The sequence below is a fragment of the Onychostoma macrolepis genome, chromosome 07, assembly GCF_012432095.1.
Source record: "Onychostoma macrolepis isolate SWU-2019 chromosome 07, ASM1243209v1, whole genome shotgun sequence".
Lineage (NCBI taxonomy): Eukaryota > Metazoa > Chordata > Actinopteri > Cypriniformes > Cyprinidae > Onychostoma > Onychostoma macrolepis.
Window position 1 is genome coordinate 42,730,961 of NC_081161.1, and position 20,159 is coordinate 42,751,119.

The following is a 20,159-nucleotide window of genomic DNA, read 5'->3' on the forward strand; positions in this document are numbered from 1 at the left end:
AATAGACATAACCACACACAGCACGATTAGGGGAAGTGAAATAAAATCACTACTTTGTGGATCACGAGGCCTCTGAAATCATAATATATAAAGCTATGCAGCAGCCCAAATAGCAGCATATTATCTTCAGAGTTTCAGAAATCAACTGCAGAAGCTTCAACCATCATGAACGCCTTCCTGATGTTAACCGTTATTGGAGCCAGCATCGTTCTGTCCGATGGTAAGCTTCATCTTCACTATTTGTTTATCATCCCTCCTGAAAAAAACAAGAGAAACCCTCTCAGAATTTGTAATGGTTATAATGGGATTGTACTGGTTTTAATGGAAACTGTAATGGACCCTGTCTCTACTGGTAATTGGTCACCTTCTATTGGTGGCTTGTTAAAACCAATAAATCCTAACGGAGTATGTCCCAAAACCCACTACAGGAAACCATTTTTAAATGGTTTTAATGGTTAAAAGTTGATGGTTTGTAATGTTTGTAATCGTATTTGTAGTGGAAACCATTAGAATTTCTGTAATGGTTTCTATTGTTTTTGTTTGTTTGTTTTAGCAGGGATATTTAACTTAAATCACTAATTAGCTGGTTTGCTGATTATCTACCAGGTCAAAACCAGATCCACTGGCAATAGAAACCATGTAAAGTTTCTCCAGCAGGACAAATATTTAATGCTATTTCTAAAAAATACTCTCGACTCTGATTTCAACAAAGTGCCAGTAAGCGACTGTATGTATTTTCCCCGACGGTTGAGTGGAACTCGCTTGAACCAATTGCTTCACTGTGCTGGTCAAAACGGTGTAAATGTAACAACAACTATTAACTACTATGCTTTCTTTTTATTATAAAATGATAACATTTTTAAAAAGTCGACAAATTTATAGGCTAACGTTGACCCGAGATAAGGTTATAAAACAGACTCTAATTACTGGATTCACTGAAATTTTGAAGCATTTGGAAACAATTACAAATGTTTAATGAAATGACGTGACTTTGGCAGTTTTTTATTCTAGCTCCGGAGCACTGATTCGAAACAAATGATTCGCAAATGTTTCGAAGCTTCATGAAGCAGTGCTTCAAAAGCGACCATCACTACAGTAATTTTGAAGCTGATATTTCCAGTGTTGGGGGTAACGCATTACAAGTAACGTGATTTATGTAATCAGATTACTTTTTTTAAGTGGCTAGTAAATTAACACATTACTTTTTAATTTAGAAGGAAATACATGAGTTACTTTTTCAAATAAGTAACTCCAGTTACTTTGTTTCCCATGTATTGACTGACAGCTCTCGTATTGCCATGTTGAGAGAAATCAGGAGTAGGCTAAGTGCAGAGGCGCTGTGTGCGCTGTGAACATGATGTATTTACTCATCTCACCTGAAAAAAAAAGCAGATTCAGTATTCCTCAAAATGAATAAAAACAGTCAAATGCAAACTCAGAATATTATACAAACCTGCAAAAATTAAATATGTTAAATAAGACAAACATCATCATATTCTTCATGCAATTTGCTCTCTTCTGGACAGACATGAATTTACATTTCCTTCAGCCTGAGGCGTATTCATTTCACTTTTGTTGTGAAAGGGCTTTTACATTTGTAATATAACTTTTTCTCTTAAAAACAAACAAGCAAGCGCTGGCCAGATTTAAAAAGTATAACTCAAAAGTAACGTAATGCATTGCTTTCCATAAAAAGTAATGTAATTAGTTACTTTTTTAGGGAGTAACGCAATATTGTAATGCATTACTTTTAAAAATAACTTTCCCCAACACTGAATATTTCAAGCCATGTATGTGGCCGGTGACTCTCATTTGAGTCCCTGTACATCATCTACATTTCAGCATCTTCCATGGAACCGTGGTGACCTTGTTTCACATTTCCTCAAAACTGTTGCACGCTATAGGGTACTATTTTGCACAAGACCGTTAAATCACATGTCAGTGTACAGTTGTGTAATTGCTGGACACAGTTTCCCAGCTGACTGACAGTGGTGTCGTTCCTCCCCCAGCCGTGCTGCCTCTGGGTGCGGGTTACAACAGCCGCTGCGTGTGTCTGAGGCTGGAGTCACGGATCATCCCTCAGGAGAACCTGCGCCGCGTGGAGATCCTGCCCAGAGGCCCACACTGCAAGACCACTGAGGTTATGTAAGTATTTCTGCAAACCAGTGACGCGTCTTGCCAAAGTATTTCAATTCACCTCTCCGTTACGAGACTGGACCAGTGTTGCCAACTAACTTTCAGTGAAAGTTGCTAAAGGAAGGTCGATTTGTTGCTAAAAGTTGCTAAATGATAGTCATTGCATCACATCATTACGTAATTACGACACAAAATTGTGTCACTACATCAAATCTCAGCAAAAAAGATATTTTATATATGTTAATTTAGATTTGTTCGTAAAATAATATAATGTAATATAATTTTAAAATATAATTGTATTTTTAAATACAGCATTGAATTATTGAACACTTATTGAACAAAATATCTTCATGGAACATGATCTTAAAATCCTAATGATTTTTGGCAAAATCGGTAATTTTGACCCATACAATGTATTGTTGGCTATTGCTACAAATATACCCTAGTTTTGTGCTCCAGGGTCACATATATTTATACATCGTGTTATATATGAAAACACATCTTGAGGTTCTAATCAATCATTTTTATTTGAACCAAAATCACTCCCGAGATGTTTTTGAAAGATGCCTCTTCTGCTCACCAAGGCTGTATTTATTTGATCAAAAATGCTGTAAAAACGAACAAAATTAAAAATAATAATAATAATAATGAAATATTAAATTTAAAATAACTGTTTTCTATTGAAATACATTTTGAAATGTAATTTATTCTTGTAATACAAAGCTGAATTTTCAGCATCATTACTACAGTATTCAGTGTCACGTGATCCTTCAGAAATCATTATAATATGCTGATTTGCTGCTCAAAAAACATTTATTATTGTTATTATTAACGTAGAAAGCCATTGTGCTGCGTAATATTGAATAGGAAGTTCAAAAGTTTATTTTAAATAGAAATCTTTTGTAACATTAAAAAATAACTTCCTGTTTATCCTTGCTAATAAACCTATTCATTACTTTTTACTGACCCCAAACTTTTCAACTGTAGTGAAAAGTCTACATAAATGTAATATATATTTTTTATCTTTTCAGTGCTGGTTTGTCGAGTGGAGAGAGGATCTGTCTGAACCCCAGGACACCATGGGTTAAAAAACTCATTATCTTTATTGAGAGAAAGGAGCGAGTGACCAAGAAAGTGTAGAGGATGTTTATGTTGTAACACTTTGATTTTCACTACTCTCAAGACACTTGTCTCTGACATCTTTTTGCTGCCTTCAGAATAAGATTTCTGTTTGTTTGTCTTGTATTGTAAGCCTCTCATTTTGATTAATATGTTTGTCCTGACAGTTATTTCAAGATGAACCAAAATGATGTGTCTGTTACACTACACACATGCCGACTTGTGCACTGATTTATTAACTGTTTTAATTTTATACTGATACAATCAAAGTTTCTGGTGTTGGAATGTATGGATGATGTTTTTTAATAAATCTTTTCTTTTTTTAAAAATCCATTCTGCTTAGTGTCCTTTGAGGAGACTAGTAACATTTTCTCAAGAAATCATTTTCCCCAGCAGGTTTTCTTGCGTATTACATTTCACAATGTATGATTTTAGTCCAGATGGAGGTTAAATGAGAGCCTGAAGCGATCACTTAATCACAAGCCTCATTCATTATTCAAAACATATGTATCGTGGGAGATACTGACCATCCACTTACTAAAGAAATTCACATGCTGTCTTGGGATTTGATTTATTGCTCATGAGAAAGTAGTGCTTATCATTTTGATCACAGAAGCAGCATGCAGCAGTTTGACTGCATTTGTAAAGATATCATTCAACAGATATGAGTATTTCCACGCTTCATGCCTCACCAAACCGCCACCACATCACAAAACACGAGTGTCTAAAATAAGATATATTCATATATACTAGAACATACTATAGACACATATTGTTGGCAGGAGCTCCTCTCCTCGTCTGACCAGGTGAGACTCATTTAGTTTCGGTGGTTTGTGTGAATGAGGGTTTCTTTTGTCACATGCATACACTGGGATTCCTCAATAAAGACACTTATCATAAATGTCTCTGAACTCAAATGCCTCGTATGGAATTTTTATGAGGGTCTGCTGCACTATAACGCATTGATATCATAATCTCATTATTATGATTATTACATTGTAGGCTATACTCCTGTATTGTAAGTTCCTTTGGATCATAAAAGCTTCTGGTAGCCTAAATAATGTGGAAGCCATTACAGAAAATATAGCTATAATAAAGATATATAACAAAGTACAAGTATAGCAAAATAACATGGAAAATACTGTAAAAAGTAATGTACGGTATATAAAATGCGTAAGCATATAAAAACATCAACACAAAAAAGTATTTGTTGCTAGACAGGTAGAATTGGATATGCATGATTTATTGACGAGAAAACATTAACTGATTTTAGATTCTAAATTTGTTCCAACGTGTGAAATTTGGTAAATACCAGTAAAAGATCAATAAGATATGCATGTTCATTTGCTGTGATGCAATGATAATTTTAAAGAGAATAATAATAGCAAAAACATTTTACATTTTAACAATAACGCAAACTCCACAAGCAGATGTTCAGAAACAAATAAATCAAATAGCACAAAAATAAAATAAGAATGTATATGGGTTATATTATATAAAACCATATTGAATTTACTGACAATTTATTGTTTTAAGTCATTTAAAAAATGCAGCTGTTTTCATTTTTTTTAATTCATAAAAATGTTTATGAATGAAAAATGATCTAAGTATGTAAGCTTAATTTGTCTTCTTCTATTATTGACCCAAATGGTACACAATCCCAAAAGAAAATTCAGTAAAACAGTTGATCTTTCTGTGCAATAGTTACTTTATTATTATTATTAAATGCTTAACAAACAATTTTAAAGATGAATCAAGACATAAAACATGGCGAACAGGGGTTATAAAACTTACATTAAGACACAGCACAAACAATAGGAGGAAAAAAAAAAAAGTATTACTTTCAATCAGCTTTATTCTGTGCAATGTTTACAGTAGCGGCGACAGTGTGGTAGTGACGTCATCACAGTGCGACCGAGCAGCGCGAGACGACGCTCCTTAATATACAAACCGGTGTTTGTGTGGTTTACAGGGTTTATGGTATTTAGATGTTTATGTATCTAATGTATTTCAGTTACTCTTTGCTTCATCTTTCAGTTTGGCGGAGATTATCTTTAGCAGCGTAACGTCGAACTTACTTTCACTTTGTTTACTCGTCCTCATTTTATCGTGACAGAGCCTACATTTATATTCGAAGCATTTTGATGTGATTGTCGGTGCTCTGTGGGGATTATACATCCACCCCACTTTAGAAATTAAACCAAATGGAAGAAGAGAGCTGTAGCCGTGCAGAAGAAGTCGTAAACGACGATTTATTGGAGATCCTGCGCATCGACGCGGAGCTCGAGCCCGTGTGTGACAGACAGGAGAGCACGCGCTCTGTAAGCGGACACTGAGTCATAATAGAGATAAATTCATTTCCCGGTGCGTCACCTGTTTCACTGCTTCTGCAGAAGAATGTCCTGCGCAAGCAGCGGAACTGGGAGAGGAGACTGGAGGCCAAGAAAAGCAAGAGAAAAGAGGAGAAACAAAGAAAGAAGCTCAACAAACTAAATAAAGGTGATCTGGGTTTTAATGCATCATGTTACCTGGCAATCTTACTGTGTTCATGTTCCACTCACACATGTTTAAACTGAATGTACAATTTTAAAGTATTTATGGAATTTAAGGTTATTTATTTATTTAATTATATAAATATATACCTTTTTAAAGACGGTAAAGGCATACAAACAGCTTTATAAATATTGTTCTTTTTAAACGTCCTGTTAATCAGAGAAAGGCAGCTATATATTTTAATGCATAAACACTCATTTATACTGTAACAATTAGTCTTGAGTGCTTTTAGATATAGTTTGGAGTATTAAAGAAATGAATGCTTTTACTCAGCAAGGATGCATTAAATTGATCAAAAGTGTCAGTTAAGACATTTTAATGTTATAAAAGATTCAAATAAATGCTTTTCTTTTTTGAACTCACTATTCATCAAAGAATCCTGGTTCATGTATCACAGTTTCCACAAAAAATATGAAGCAGCACACCTGTTTTCTACACTTTTATAATGATAAGAAATGTTTCTTGAGCATATCAGAATGATTTCTGAAGGATCATGTGACACTGAAGACTGGAGTAATGATGCTGAAAATTCAGCTATGCATAACAAGAATAAATTACATTCGGACATATATTCAAATTGAGAACAGTTATTTTAAATTGTAATAATATTTCACTGTTTTTACTGTATTTTCGATCAAGTAAATACATCCTTGGTGAGCAGAAGAGACTTTCAGAAACTTCTAACTGACCCCAAATGTTTGAACAGTAGTGTATATGTGACCCTGGAGCACAAACGCAGTCTTAAGTAGCACGGGTATATTTGTAGCAATAGCCAACAAATACATTGAGAGGGTCAAAATTGTCCATTTTTCTTAAATGTCAAAAATCATTAGGATATTAAGTAAAGATCATGTTCCATGAAGATATTTTGTAAATTTCCTACCCTAAACATATCAAAACATACTTTTTGATTAGCAATATGCATTGCCGGCTTCATTTGGACAACTTTAAGTGCGATTTTCTCAATATTTTGATTCCTCTGATTTCAGATTTTCAAATAGTTGTATCTCAGCCAAATATTGTCCTTCCTAACAAACCATATCAGATGATGTATAAATCTCAATTTCAAAACAAATTGACCCGTATGACTGGTTTTGTGGTCCAGGGTCACATACTGTATGATATTCCGGAACAGAGACTGCTTCCTAACCGATTAGATGTTTATCTTGCAGATGTGAATGAGCAGCAGCTCAGTAAACGCGTCATAAAAGCGATAACCAAAGAGAGACTGGAAGAGGCCAGAGGAGCAGGACCTGGCCTGTGTGTTGATCTTAGCATGACTGACTGTCTGTCTGCCAAAGTGAGATTTACTAAACAAACTCTGCAACCTGGCAGGTTGAGACCTGACCCTGCTTGCTTGATATGTAGATCATCTATTTATTTATTTATTCATACTTTTTTTTTCTCACAGGAAATCAGCCGTCTTGCATGTCAGATCAGGCGCCTCTATGGATGCAATAAGAAAGCCTTACAGCCTTTCCGCATATTTCTGACCGAATTAAAAGAGGACAGTCTTCTGCATAAGGAATGTGTTCGGATGAATGACGGCTTCCTGAATTATTTGGTTTGTCTACTCTTCATTTTAAAACCTTCAATAGTAAAAGCAGAATCGTAGAAATGATGTATCGTAAACAGGTTTTGTTATTGCGTCTCTGAATCCCACAGATTGATGTGACTGAGGAGAGCTGGTTTCATCTGTTTCCCTCTGAAGATGTGATATATTTAACCCCAGACGCAAGTGAAGGTTCATATCACACATATTCTATATTGCATTAAGCATTAGTTGAAAGTCAACATGAAATCAAAATTGACCCTATTTACTTTTTTTAAGTGCACGGTCCTGGTTGTGTATGATTCATGTCTGTTCACACTGTTTCAAATGGTGATGTTTGTCTTTGTGGCATTTTTATCAAAATTATATATTAACCTAATGTAATATGAAACAACTTTAATATTATTTTTGTATTATTATAGTATTTCTTAATATTTTTAATTGCTTTTATTTTTATATTTTCATTTGCTTTTATTTTCATATTTAACTTAAATTTTGTTTTGTTTTATTAGTTGTGTATATATATATATATATATATATATATATATATATATTTTATATTATTTTATTTCGGTTTTAGTCATTTTAGTACGTCATTAAGGGTTTTTTTTTTTTTTTTTTCATTTTTAAAGTGTTAATTTTCCATCTGTTATTCATATTTTATTTTAGCTTTAATTCAGTTACCAAAAAACATTTTTAATAGTTTTAATTTTAGTTAACAATAACACTGCCTTAAACAACATCTGTGTCATTTTTCCACATTTAATATTGTGTTCCAATCATAAATGAGTCAGATGCGAAAGTAAAATTGGTTGAGTGTGATATTAAGGTCGTAAAGATAAAATGAATGTGAATGCTACAATAAAAAAAAAGTGACATGTGGCCAAGTATGGTGATCCATACTCGGAATTTGTGCTCTGCATTTATCCCATCCAAAGTTCACACACACACCAGGAACACACACCCGGAGCAGTTGAGGGTTCGGTGCCTTGCTCAAGGGTCTCACCTCAATCGTGGTATTGAAGGTGGAGAGAGTGCTGTACATTCACTCCCCCACCTATAATCCCTGCTGGACCTGAGACTCGAACCCGTGACCTTTGGGTTACGAGTCCGACTCTCTAACCATTAGGCCTACGACTTACAATACCTTATTTCTTTATTTTAGTTGTGTAAATATTTAACAAGTTTCCCTGTTAGCTTTAGAGTACGTGGAGGAAGATAAAGTCTACATCCTTGGAGGTTTAGTGGATGAAACCATACAAAAGGTGAGGCTCATACTTGTGTTCATATTGTCATTTATTAAAGGTACATTTAATGAGAGACTTTATAGTGGAGAAACAGCTAAACTAAACATGATCTCATGCTGTATTCTTTAAGAAAATAAGCTACACGAGGGCAAAAGAGCTTGGCGTTCGCACGGCGCGGCTGCCGATTGATGAGTACATGGTGAAGAGACCAAACCCCAAAAACTTCCACTCCAAAATCCTTGCCATCAATCAAGGTGATCCCATTCTCTGACTCAGCTTTTACATACTGCCATCATAATCCCGTAGTGAAACTCGGTGTATAATTAACATGTGCTGATGTGTTCCAGTGTTTGAAATCCTTCTGACATTTCGGGACACTAAAGACTGGACTAAAGCGCTTGCCGCTGGAATTCCTCCAGGAAAAGGTTACATGGTGGCATCAGCAGCATCTACGGACATAAGCACTCCAGAGGAGTGTAGACACACACAGGCTTTGGTTTCATAGAGTTTATAAGGCCTTGAGCCTATAATAGTGTTATGAACTCATCTATATATTAGATAACTTTATATTTGACTGAAGTGACTTGAATTAATAATATTTAAACTTATTTGACTGCATCTTTTGTATCACATTTCTTTTATTTTTAAATGCTCTAATTTGGTTGTCTCAGGGATGGTTTTTGCACAAACAGTCTTAAATACTGAGCTGATGAAAATTTTGTCAGCATTAAAGCCACTGGTTAACACTGATATATACAAGGATCACATTACAAGTGATAAAGTAATGACTGTGTCTGTGTTTGTTAATCTTTTGTTGAAAGCTGTTTTTCAGTGTCAAACATAGAGGCTGTTAGATTTTCTTTTACTGTATACATCGTTTAATCTAACGCATTAGGAACATTACATTGGGCCTTTATCTTTGTAATAACCAAACTTGACTAAAAACACATTTTGGTTAAGTAGTTGAGCATCAGCGCGACCTATTGGCTGATGTTTGTAACTGCATACTGTATTGCCTTCACCAAAGCCCACTGAAGATTGTATGTACCGTATATAAAAGAATAATTCACCCAAAATGAAAATTTGCTGAAAATGTACTCTTCCTCAGGCCATACAAGATGTATATGAATTTGTTTCTTCATCAGAACAGAGTTGGAGAAATGTAGCGTTACATCACTGTCTCAGCAATGGATGCTCTTCAGTGAATGGGTGCCGTCAGAATGAGAGTCCAGACAGCTGATAAAAACATCACAGTAATCCACACCACACCAGTCCATCAGTTAACTTATTGTGAAGTGAAAATCTATGTTTGTAAGAAACAAATAAATCAATAAGACGTTTTAACATACATTTTCTGCTCATTTTAATTTTGAGTGAACTATTTAAACACCTGGGCAGTATTTTTAAAGATTCTAAGAATCCTCTCAGAGAGCTCCTAATTTAGCTTAAAACACACACACACACACATTATATATGTATATATATATATATATATATATATATATATATTCTTTATTTACCATGCTGTCATACTTAACGTATTTTATAGGAAATGAACAGCGACACAATAAGGTTCTGAAAGTGCTGTAACAGACCCAAATAATCGCTGCTGCATAGTTGCATTTTTCCAGTTGCCAAATATGTTAATGTAGTGATTACGTCTATTTCTGTGCGGTGTCGGAGATGTTAGCATGTCTTTAATAAGATCGGTCACAAACATGATTCCTGCACGATCTAATGTGTAGCGTTTTATTAACTCACTGTCATGCATTGTGTGCAACACATTTCTTCTCCCTCTTCATGTTTCGTCCATTTTCTCCACTGCTAAAGAAACTCTTCAGCCTCTTAAATGTCCTCGTCCGTACTCCTAACAATTTTGGACCTTAAGACGTCTTTTAAGGGTTAAGATGCTTTATGAATTACTTTTTTCTTTACTAGGATCTTTTCTTAAATTTTAAGGGGAAACACCCACATTTCTAAGAATTTTCTTAGAATTTTGTTACTAGGAGCAACTCTTAGCACTAAGATTTTTCATGAATACGGGCCCTGGGAAGTATGGAAGTATCCTCACTGAGATAAAAGTTTTTGTAATTTCCTCGCTCAGAGTTGCTCTCAGGTTGGTCCTGAATCACTTTTAAGCTAAGACTCCTAGTTACAAATTTTTAAGCTAAATTAGGAGCTCTCTGAGAGGATTATTAGAATCTTTAAGAATACGGGCCCTGGACTTTTATATCCTTCAATAAAAATGTAATTTTTGTAAAATATACTGTGATTGAAAAAATTGTAGTGCAAGTGTAACTAAAATATTGATGCGCCAATTGCCAATGAAAACTATTGGTTTGCCACCCGAAAGGATTGTGTGCATTTAGTATTACTTTTGTTTACCGCTTTTGTTTCTCATTTAAACACATAAATTCACAGTTTATCCAAATTTGCCTAAATATATGTCGCCAAACAGATTTCTATAAAAATCATAGAGGATGATGGATCTGATGAACCCATTAACAAGTGTCTAATGGTTTTAACTGATCTTGGGTCAGTTTTATAATGTAAGTTCATTTTTAATTAACTGAATCAATCTTAATACTTAATGTGTATAATAATTTAAAAAGGAGAATAACACAAAAACAAGCGTTACATATGAATAACCTTGAACACAGAACCATTCATGTTTAATGGTATTTAATTATTTTAGGTAGCATTGGATAAATTTGATAGACTTTCATTAAAGCATTTGCAATTGTTTCTAAAATGTGTAACACATTTGGGCCGAGTTATTGTTGCATTTACACCGTTTTAATCAGCAGGTTGCACCAAGTGTTTTGAGTGCTTGACAATAGTCAAAGGTGGAACAGAAGTGCTTCTGAAATGTCTTTTTGTAGATTGTTTAGAGATAGCATAAATACAACTACATTTAATTGGTGGATTAGAACAACCTTGATTTAACCTGACATTAAAAACACAATTTGTATATAGAATATCTTTTTTTTAAAAATGCATTACAGTATTATTAAAAAAAAAAAAAAATCTAATAAAGCAGTAAGCCTCAAGAAGCTGTGGTTTAGTGAATTTATAACAGCTAAAGGGCGTAGCTGTTATAAATTCACGGTAAACCACGGTTTCACGTGGCTTATTGCGTTCATAAAACAAAATAAAACAGAGTAAATAAAGTGTAAGGATATTACTAAAACATGTAACGTTAGTTCCTCAGAAACGGTTGTGGCTCCATCAACGTAGTTGCCGAGCAACACACTAATGTAAACAAAAACCTATATTTGTGAATTATACACATCAACTTCGTTCTTAACTCTTTTAACCATACTCAAATATAAGAACTACCAGTTTTATGAAACATATCTTTATACTCATATAAAAAACCACTCGGACCATGCACTCCCCCTCAAAGATTCATAAAGAACCTATGAACGTTCATCAATGATAATTATCCGCGAATAAATCACAGACCATCACCCGATTCACGCTCAGAGAAGCGCACTATCACTCATCATCGTGGTTTGGGAGACACAACACTTTCGAAACACATTTCCTAGTTAAATACTATAGAAATGATCCCTGAAAGTATAGTCTTACCTTTACAGCGCGCGCGGCGGGAACCCGGTTAAAGGCGCGAGGAGGCTCAAAGACGGTAGTGCGCGATGACGTCACCGCGGCGACTTCCAACCGATGAGAAAAACAACGCGCCAAACTACTCGCTTTAAGAGGGCATAGCACTATAAAAGAGCATGTTTCGCATTTCAAGACCACACATATTCAATGTATAATTATGTAAATAGATTTATTTGATAAAGTCCACAAAGTTAAACGTGACTTCAGTATTGTCTGATGAAGCAGCGGTGACTTAAACATCATGTGTTGAATTCCACCAATCCTTAACTTTTTGTGACAATACAGTCGTTATTATGTGTTTAAGCACTCTGTAACTGAATTAAATGTTATTTCATTCAATAAAGCATGTAAAACATAAACTAAAGTTGCAAATAATGCCATTACCCACAATCCTCCTCGGTGTCGACCTTCCTTTTCGTGGTGAGCAGGCTATATGTGTGTTAAACCAAGCACGTTAAGGTTAATTCAACTACATTTGAAAATTGTAATACATATTGGTATATCTGAATTGTAGAGGAAACTACATTAAATGTTTTATGCATGTAGTGGTGCTTCAGATAACTAAATCCTGTCATGCAACTCGACTTCAAGCATCGTTCCGGGATGGAAATCAACCTGCAGTGACATATTTCAACCACTAGGTGTTTAGTCTACTGTATAAATGGGGAGGTTGGCTAAATTTAGAATAGCATACATATTCTAAACGTACTACTACTACGGTTTCTAACATATGACAGAAACAGTAAGAATATGCAAGTAGTCAAATAATACTTACGGGATTCACAGCGTCATTTAAAATATAAAAGGTATATATATATATTTATATATAAATTTATTTAGGCTATTTACGGCCTTGGATATCCATGGATCAGAATCTAAATGTGATCTAAAATGTATTTATTTATTTATTCATGTATTTATTTATTTATTTATTTATTTATTTGTGGCCTTGGATTGGATATCCAGGGATCAAAATATAAATGTGATCTGCAATTTATTAATTTATTTATTTATTTATGGCTTTGGATATCCAGAGATCAGAATCTAAATGTGATCTAAAATGTATTTATTTATTTGTTTGTTTGTTTGTTTTTTTTTTTTGTTTATGGCTTTGGATATCCAGGATCAAAATATAAATGTGATCTAAAATTCCTTCCTTCCTTCCTTCCTTCATTCATTCATTCATTCATTTATGGCTTTTGATCTAAATGACAGATGTCTGATTTAATCTTTGAATAAATACAGAAAGCAGGATCGTGCTTGTATGATGATAGTTATTATGATCTGGGATTTGAGGATTTATGAGTCACTTGACAGATCTAACGTGTGACTTTTGGTAAAAAGCTCTTATGCCCACATATGTTTTACATTTCATGCCAGACTGAGAATATATGATGGATATATGAATTCCTTATGAATTGCAGCAGACTTTTTACACGGATTAAACGTTTAAGCAGGTAAACGATACGTTTATTTTGTGTTTAGGCTTATATCGGAGGCAGCATCTCTCTCTCTCTCTCTCTCTCTCTCTCTCAAACACACAAGCACATGCTCCATTTGCCATGAGAATAAGCCTTTGACGAGCATCGACTCAGTCAGTCAGTCAGTCAGTCTCTGTCTGTCGTCGTCTGGAGAAATACTCAAGACCGCATACTTCTTGCTTTGCTCCTTTATAGAAACTGGATTCGCCATCGTCTGGTTCCGCCATAAATGGAGCTCTTAAACTCTTTGGACAATAACAGTCTTTCAAAAGAGAATCCCTACCATTTCTTCATTGAATCGCCAATATATTAAAACTCAGGAATTTAATAGTCGGATTGGATCTGTGAACTACATCAAGGACTAATTTATTAATAACGACGAAACCGTTTGTTATAAGTATGAAGCATAAATAATGTTTAATAATTGCTCGGATGGAAGATCCTTTCAGTCTTTCTCTAATAACTTGGAGGATTTTGATTCTATACGGAGCGTGCTTCTTTACAGGTTCGTAGGATTTGTTTTATTTGGTAATATTTTGTGTGTTGTTTGTTTGTTGCTTTTCTCAGCGACATAGTTGAAGAATTGTTGAATGCCGAGCAGCTTTTTCTCGCATGCCGGAGGGGATTTAAAGACCTTGTGCGGTTTTTGGGGGCCACTTGAGTGCAGACACATTTACATATTGTTAAAATTAGTAATTACGGCTTTAGACCGAACTTTCTATCAATATGACAAAATCGCTAATTTATTTAGAAGCGTTAGCTGTCTTATTTATTTTAAAACGAAGCTTTCGTAATATTTACTATTCCGTTATTATGATATTTGTTTTTAATCATGCTTATTAACACACTATTAAATGATTCTGAGGGCGATTCTGTTGTTGTCGTTTCTTTTAATGCGTAGCGTAACTACTTTCCACGCTGTTCAACAAAAGCTTCCGCGTTGCTATAGAAACGACTCGATTCTACCAATCGCGGGTTGAGAAAGGCGTCACGTGGCCGTTGGACGAGACCCGTATGCGGATAACATGGCAAGACGCTGTAGCCGTTCAAAAGAAGAATGCGCCTCTTGAAACATATCTAAATGGACACGAGCACAGTTTATTGAGTATAAAAAGCGCTAATGGCTTCAAGACATTTTAAAGATGAAACCGAGACGGATTTTGAGTCCGACATACGCGAAAATAAGGCGGATGAAGGAGGGAGCGAAACTGATTCTGATGCGTCAGGTTACAGTTACTCAGATTACTCCGAGTAAGAGCATAAACAAATTCAAAAACTGTAATTATTAATAACTGGATTGCTAATTAGATATCTAGCATTTTGCATGCTTCACTATGAAACATTATTTTTGTTATTTTACATCGTTGTGAACTTGGCTGCATTCTTTTGCTGTATGTATTTAAGCATATTAGACCTGTATATAATGGTGTTAGCTTTTGTTTTGTTATTATTTAAGTGTATTAAAATAGCCAAATCTATTATAGCTAGTTCAAAACTCTTCATGTTTTGGTTCATTTTGGTTGAGTGGTCTCTTCTGACCCACATTTAGAAAGAGAGGCTTATGAAAAGGGAAAATAGACTTTGTCCATTCTCTGCCCTCTCTCATTTTTAAGGGGATTTTCTGTTTCCAATTTGGAAAGTCAGCCATCATAAATAATTATATGCTATTCACCATCTTTAGTGAATTTATGGACGTGGTTGCCAAGAGCTAACCACCAAAGTTGTGTGGCTTAATTTAGAAATGGGGAAGAAAACATAATGTCTGGCTGAATATTGAGTTGAGTTTTTCTGGAATGAAGGAGAGGATTCGGTTTCAAAGCTTTAGGATGTGTGGCTTTGCCTGAAGCATTCTGACTCATTGCTTATGTAGTGTTTAGTTTGTGTTTCAAGACACTCTTATATCATGTATTGCTTCATTACTGGTACAGAAATGCAGTTTGTTGCAAAAAGTGAGAGACTGCAATATTTTCACACACATAGAAAGCAACAAATGTCTTCTTTTGGAGAATATTGTGTTTGTGAGACGTGAGTAGTTGATCATTTGCTATACTTAATCTTAAACTATTTTAAATAACATTTTTAATTTTTTAGTATAATTATATGTCTACATGCAGTTTGCATTTTTATCATTTGAGAAACTGCATGGAGTATTAGTTTTAAAATGAATTTGTCTCATTTTTAACGCCTCCGAAGTAAATATCAATCAGTTGTCTTAGTCTAATATATGCTTTTTTTCTAAATTTGAAATTGTGAATAGTTAATGTCCAGTGTTGTTATTGTTAACTAAAACTAAAATAATAAAAAAGTAACTAACTAATATATATATATATATATATATATATATATATATATATAAAATAAGATTAAGATTAAAATTATTAAAGTTACTAAAATGACTAAAGAACTTAAAAATTACTAAAACTTTGAATGATAACTGAAAATATCAAATAAAAGCTTATTCAAAATGTTAATAAATACTACACAAAAATGGCTTTAAAACCATTTTCACCCAGAAATTGCTAGTAAATTTCACAATTAATTATAAAGAGACTGCAAGTAACACATTTAACTAAACATGTAATTTTGAAGTAGAAAGACTGACATAGTATTTTCTTATACAACATACTCCAATAATCTTTGTTTTATTTACAACTTTGAAAAATATTTTTTTACAATGTATAATAGTATGTAAATAATACCAAAATAAAACCTGCAGTCGAATTCTACTTTATGTAGTTGATTGAATTGGTTTAGTTAGTTCATATTTATTCACATAGCTGTTGGAATGGATAGATTTTAGGAAAAGAAGCTGGGCTGACTCAGAAAAGTTAGTTCTGAGAATAATGACAGTCAGAAATTTTAATTGTCCATCCAAGTATTTTTTTGAGGCTACTGTATTCTGGATTTCATTACTTGCTCTAATGTACTCTTTGTTTTGTCACAGTGACCTGGAGCCAGAATGGCTGGATGACGTCCAGAAGAACGGTGAACTCTTCTATCTGGAGCTGAGTGAGGGAGAGGAAGAAGCTCTGCTGGCCCAGGTCTCTGCCAGTCACTCCGCTGCCACCAATCACGTTCGCTTCAGTGAAAAGGAGGCGGAGATCATCACAGACAATGGCAAAAAGCAAGCGGCCTCCAGCAACAAAACCGAAGCAAAACTCAAGAAGTTCACCAAGATCCTGAGGCGAAAGCGGCGACCATCTCAAAGGAAAGCCGCTGATGGAAAAGACTCAGGGTCTTCCCAGCGTCCCACCTCCATCTTGAAGAATCAGGCGGGCCAGCGGACTGGAGTCGTGGTCCAGAAGCAGCGTCTGAAGGACGTGTGCGTGTATCTGAACCCCAAACGTCTCGGCGGTTCCTCGCCTCCATCTCCTGAGAGAGGCGGTTTGTTAGAGGCGTTGCTGGGTGTTATTCACCGTCCAGGAGGAAATGCAGGGAAAAAAGGGGGGAAACTCATCATCCATGGTCTGGTCCCTCACAGTCCCGCTAGCAAGTGTGCAGAAATCCTTATCGGTAAGCACAGCTAGACAAGGAGTGGGTCAGTTAGGAAAATTTACTAGTATTTTTACTTACAGACTTGCACTACAGTTCACAAGTTCAGTACAATTTTTGAAAATTTGAACCAATTGCTTTGCAAAATAATTCACTGCTTCAAAGCGCTCAAAACACTTGATGCCTGCTGGTCAAAGTTGTTTAAATCCAGGCCAAACATGCATAAACACGTTTTAAAAACCAAGTGCAAATATTTTATTGAAAGTGTAATCTATTAAATGCTATTAGCAAATCATCAAGTACCAGTAAATATGAAGTGTCTGTTTAACATATGTTCTTTTATTAATTTGCAAGGCTTGTTTTATGGAGGGCTTGGCTAAACAGGCCAATAAGAAAATATTACCTGTTACTTTTCCTTTTTATTATACCAATGTGTCATTAAAATGTCTACAAATTTATAAAACTGGTCCAAGATTAGTTAGAAACCATAGACACTGGTTCATGGGTTCACTCTGATCAGCCTTACTTGTGAGCCATTGAAGCTTTGAAACATTTCGAAACAGTTAGGACGTAACAAAGCCTTGTTAACAGAAATCATGTGATTTTTGAAAATTTTATATGCACTCTGAAGTACTGGTTCGAAACAAATGATTCACAGAGCTTTCAAAGCTTCACAAAGCACTGTTTTGAAAGCATACATCACTAGTTTTAGCGCCTCCTATAGGCAGAATTGGATGAAATTTGGTGTGTGTCCTCAAAATGTCCTTTTGTCAGTGTGTTTCAAGTTTTGTTATGTTTGGACATTGCGTTTAGCAGATACGTACCAATTTGTATAAATGGGTGTCTCTCAGATCAATTAATTAAAGGGGTCATATGACATTGCTAAAAAGAACATTATTTTGTGTATTTGGTGTATTGCAATGTGTTTGTGCGGTTTAAGATTAAAAAAGCACATTATTTTCCACATACTGTACATTATTGTTGCTCCTCTATGCCCCGCCTTTCTGAAAAGCGCCGATTTTTTACAAAGCTCATCGTTCTGAGAAGTGAGCCACGTAAACATTACCATATCTGCATTTGTGATCGTAGAAACGACAAACATCAAGCACTAATCTACACTGCTCAAAACTCGCGTTTGAATAGTCAATGGCAAATTCTTTAAATGTGAAAACATACTTACAGGCTGTGAGTCAGAAGCACCAGACCGTCCTTGCAAAGTTGGAATTGCCCCACTTTATAAAAACAGTCTTTGTACACACAGGGTTCCCACGGGTCCTTGAAATCCTTGAAAGTTTGTGAATCTGCTAAAAAATTTTCAAGGCCCTGGAAAGTTTTTGAAAATAAACAAACATGGATACAGGTATTTGAAAATTCCATATTATTCTCTCCGGTCCGCTAATGTATTATTTCGCCAACACTTTGTGCATACTAGCTTGCTTTATTTACGTTGCACATTTATGCGTTACGTTAAGTGTTTCCCACGTGAGGTACTTTGTGTTGTTCGTTGCCATGACGTTCACACGCACACGAAACTACTAAGATGGTACCTCAATGTTTCACAGACACACCGTGAAACATTGCAAAAATAGGCTGAAACTGCTGAAACGTGATGACTGGAAAATGCAAGTTTCAAGATATTTGGCTCACCAAAGAAGATTACAAAGAATGGCTTGCCAGAGATCCAAAGGATGTAATGTTGAATTGCTTTGCTTGTTAAGATAATGTAAAGCCATGAGGCAAGAAAAACTTAAAAGCATATTCATATATCTTAAAACTTCTGGTTACATGAGCCTAAGCTCTTTTCAATAAAATCCACGCAAAAGTTAATATCAGATCATTTTAGAATACAGTATAGTATGTACCAAATATTATTCAATTTTATGCAAAACGGAAATACCACAAATATCAGATTTCTGTCATATGGCCAAAAATAAATGAAAAAAAAAAAAAAAAAATTGCTTTTTTGTATATTTTTGTTTGACACATGAAAACTGTTACAATGTATCTTACAAGGTGATGCGATGTAACCTTTGCTCTCACTTGAAATGTGTCCCCACATTAAGTCCTTGAATTTGAGGGTATTGGACCTGGAAAGTCCTTGAAAGGTCCTTGAATTTGAAGTTAACCAAGGTGTGGGAACCCTGTACACAGCTGGCAGGCTATTCCCAGGTTCAGGAAATAGTCCTTCGTAAAATGCGCTGCACACACTCTAATATTTGGGTTGAACTGTTCTGGAACAGTGTTGTAAATACAACATAACCACTGATTTCTAGTTGTGTCCACTTTTTGAAGCCCAAACAAACTAGTTTCGCTTTCACCACGAAACACAGCGTCTCCAGGACATGGCGCCGGCGGCAGCAACAATACTACAGCAAGAATAAATGTCCCGCCCTCTTTCTTTGCGTAAACGTTTGCAAATCTCCCCACACCGTGACGTAGACATGTGGGGGCGTGTTTGAATGAGCCGTTTTAGGGGGGCGTGGTTGAGTCTTAACTTTTATAAAGAATATCTCTTTGGTTTTGAGACTTTAGTCTTCCAAAGAGAAAGGAAAACTTGAAATCGCATCATATGACCTCTTTAACTTATTAGAGAACATAATGTTGCTTATTGGAAGCAACTTGAAGTCAAATTGCATGTTATGTCAAGTTACAGCTTGGTGTTGTGGTTGGTTTTACTTATATTCTCTCTCACAACTGCCTGTTAAACACTCTAGTTTTATGTCCCTAGCACGTTTGGTAATGAAATCATACAATTGGAAGCTGTTTTTTCAATTGCGCTGTATATTTACAGTGAATGTTTTTCTGTTGATGTCCTAAAGCGACATTCAAGGGGAACCCGCAGTCATTTTCTACCCGAGACAGACCAAAGAAATTCCAAACGGGTTACACCACCCCGAAAACTCTTTCCCCAGCAGCTTTTTACGATTGTTTCTCAAACGCCCGTCCATACTA

At 35.2% G+C, this 20,159-nt stretch overlaps 3 protein-coding genes and 1 non-coding gene across 9 annotated transcripts in view; 3 read left to right on the forward strand and 1 right to left on the reverse strand.

The window, feature by feature from the left end:
* Positions 1–67: 67 nt before the first annotated feature.
* On the forward strand, positions 68–4,140 carry cxcl19 (chemokine (C-X-C motif) ligand 19). Its single transcript, XM_058783344.1, has 3 exons — positions 68–220; positions 2,010–2,145; positions 3,168–4,140. The coding sequence occupies exons 1-3, from the start codon at positions 166–168 to the stop codon at positions 3,274–3,276; spliced, it is 300 nt and encodes a 99-aa protein (XP_058639327.1). The 5' UTR covers positions 68–165; the 3' UTR covers positions 3,277–4,140.
* Positions 4,141–5,117: 977 nt separating this feature from the next.
* On the forward strand, positions 5,118–11,079 carry trmt10b (tRNA methyltransferase 10B). 2 transcript variants are annotated; one of them, XM_058783319.1, is made up of 9 exons: positions 5,118–5,576; positions 5,649–5,754; positions 6,981–7,108; positions 7,220–7,372; positions 7,474–7,552; positions 8,558–8,625; positions 8,738–8,861; positions 8,955–9,032; positions 9,753–11,079. In XM_058783319.1, the coding sequence occupies exons 1-9, from the start codon at positions 5,460–5,462 to the stop codon at positions 9,845–9,847; spliced, it is 948 nt and encodes a 315-aa protein (XP_058639302.1). In that variant the 5' UTR covers positions 5,118–5,459; the 3' UTR covers positions 9,848–11,079. The 2 variants fall into 2 exon arrangements, with proteins under 2 accessions (XP_058639302.1, XP_058639303.1); XM_058783320.1 differs by having other exon boundaries at positions 5,122–5,576; positions 8,955–9,882.
* Positions 11,080–11,983: 904 nt separating this feature from the next.
* On the reverse strand, positions 11,984–12,196 carry LOC131545089 (small nucleolar RNA U3). Its single transcript, XR_009272327.1, has one exon. It is a non-coding gene; the product is annotated as a small nucleolar RNA U3 (small nucleolar RNA).
* A 1,630-nt stretch (positions 12,197–13,826) lies between these two features.
* Positions 13,827–20,159, forward strand: part of intu (inturned planar cell polarity protein) — a 33,538-nt gene continuing 27,205 nt past the window's right edge. For 3 of the 5 annotated variants that reach the window (XR_009272224.1, XM_058783248.1, XM_058783251.1), the window contains exons 1-2: positions 14,722–14,966; positions 16,660–17,228. Coding sequence is in view for 4 of the 5 variants with exons in the window: in XM_058783248.1 (XP_058639231.1) it covers positions 14,836–14,966; positions 16,660–17,228 (700 nt within the window). In the remaining variant the exon portion in view is untranslated. Of the gene's footprint in view, positions 14,221–14,721; positions 14,967–15,569; positions 15,741–16,659; positions 17,229–20,159 lie in introns of those variants that run through there. The other 2 variants (XM_058783250.1, XM_058783249.1) reach the window with 2 other exon arrangements.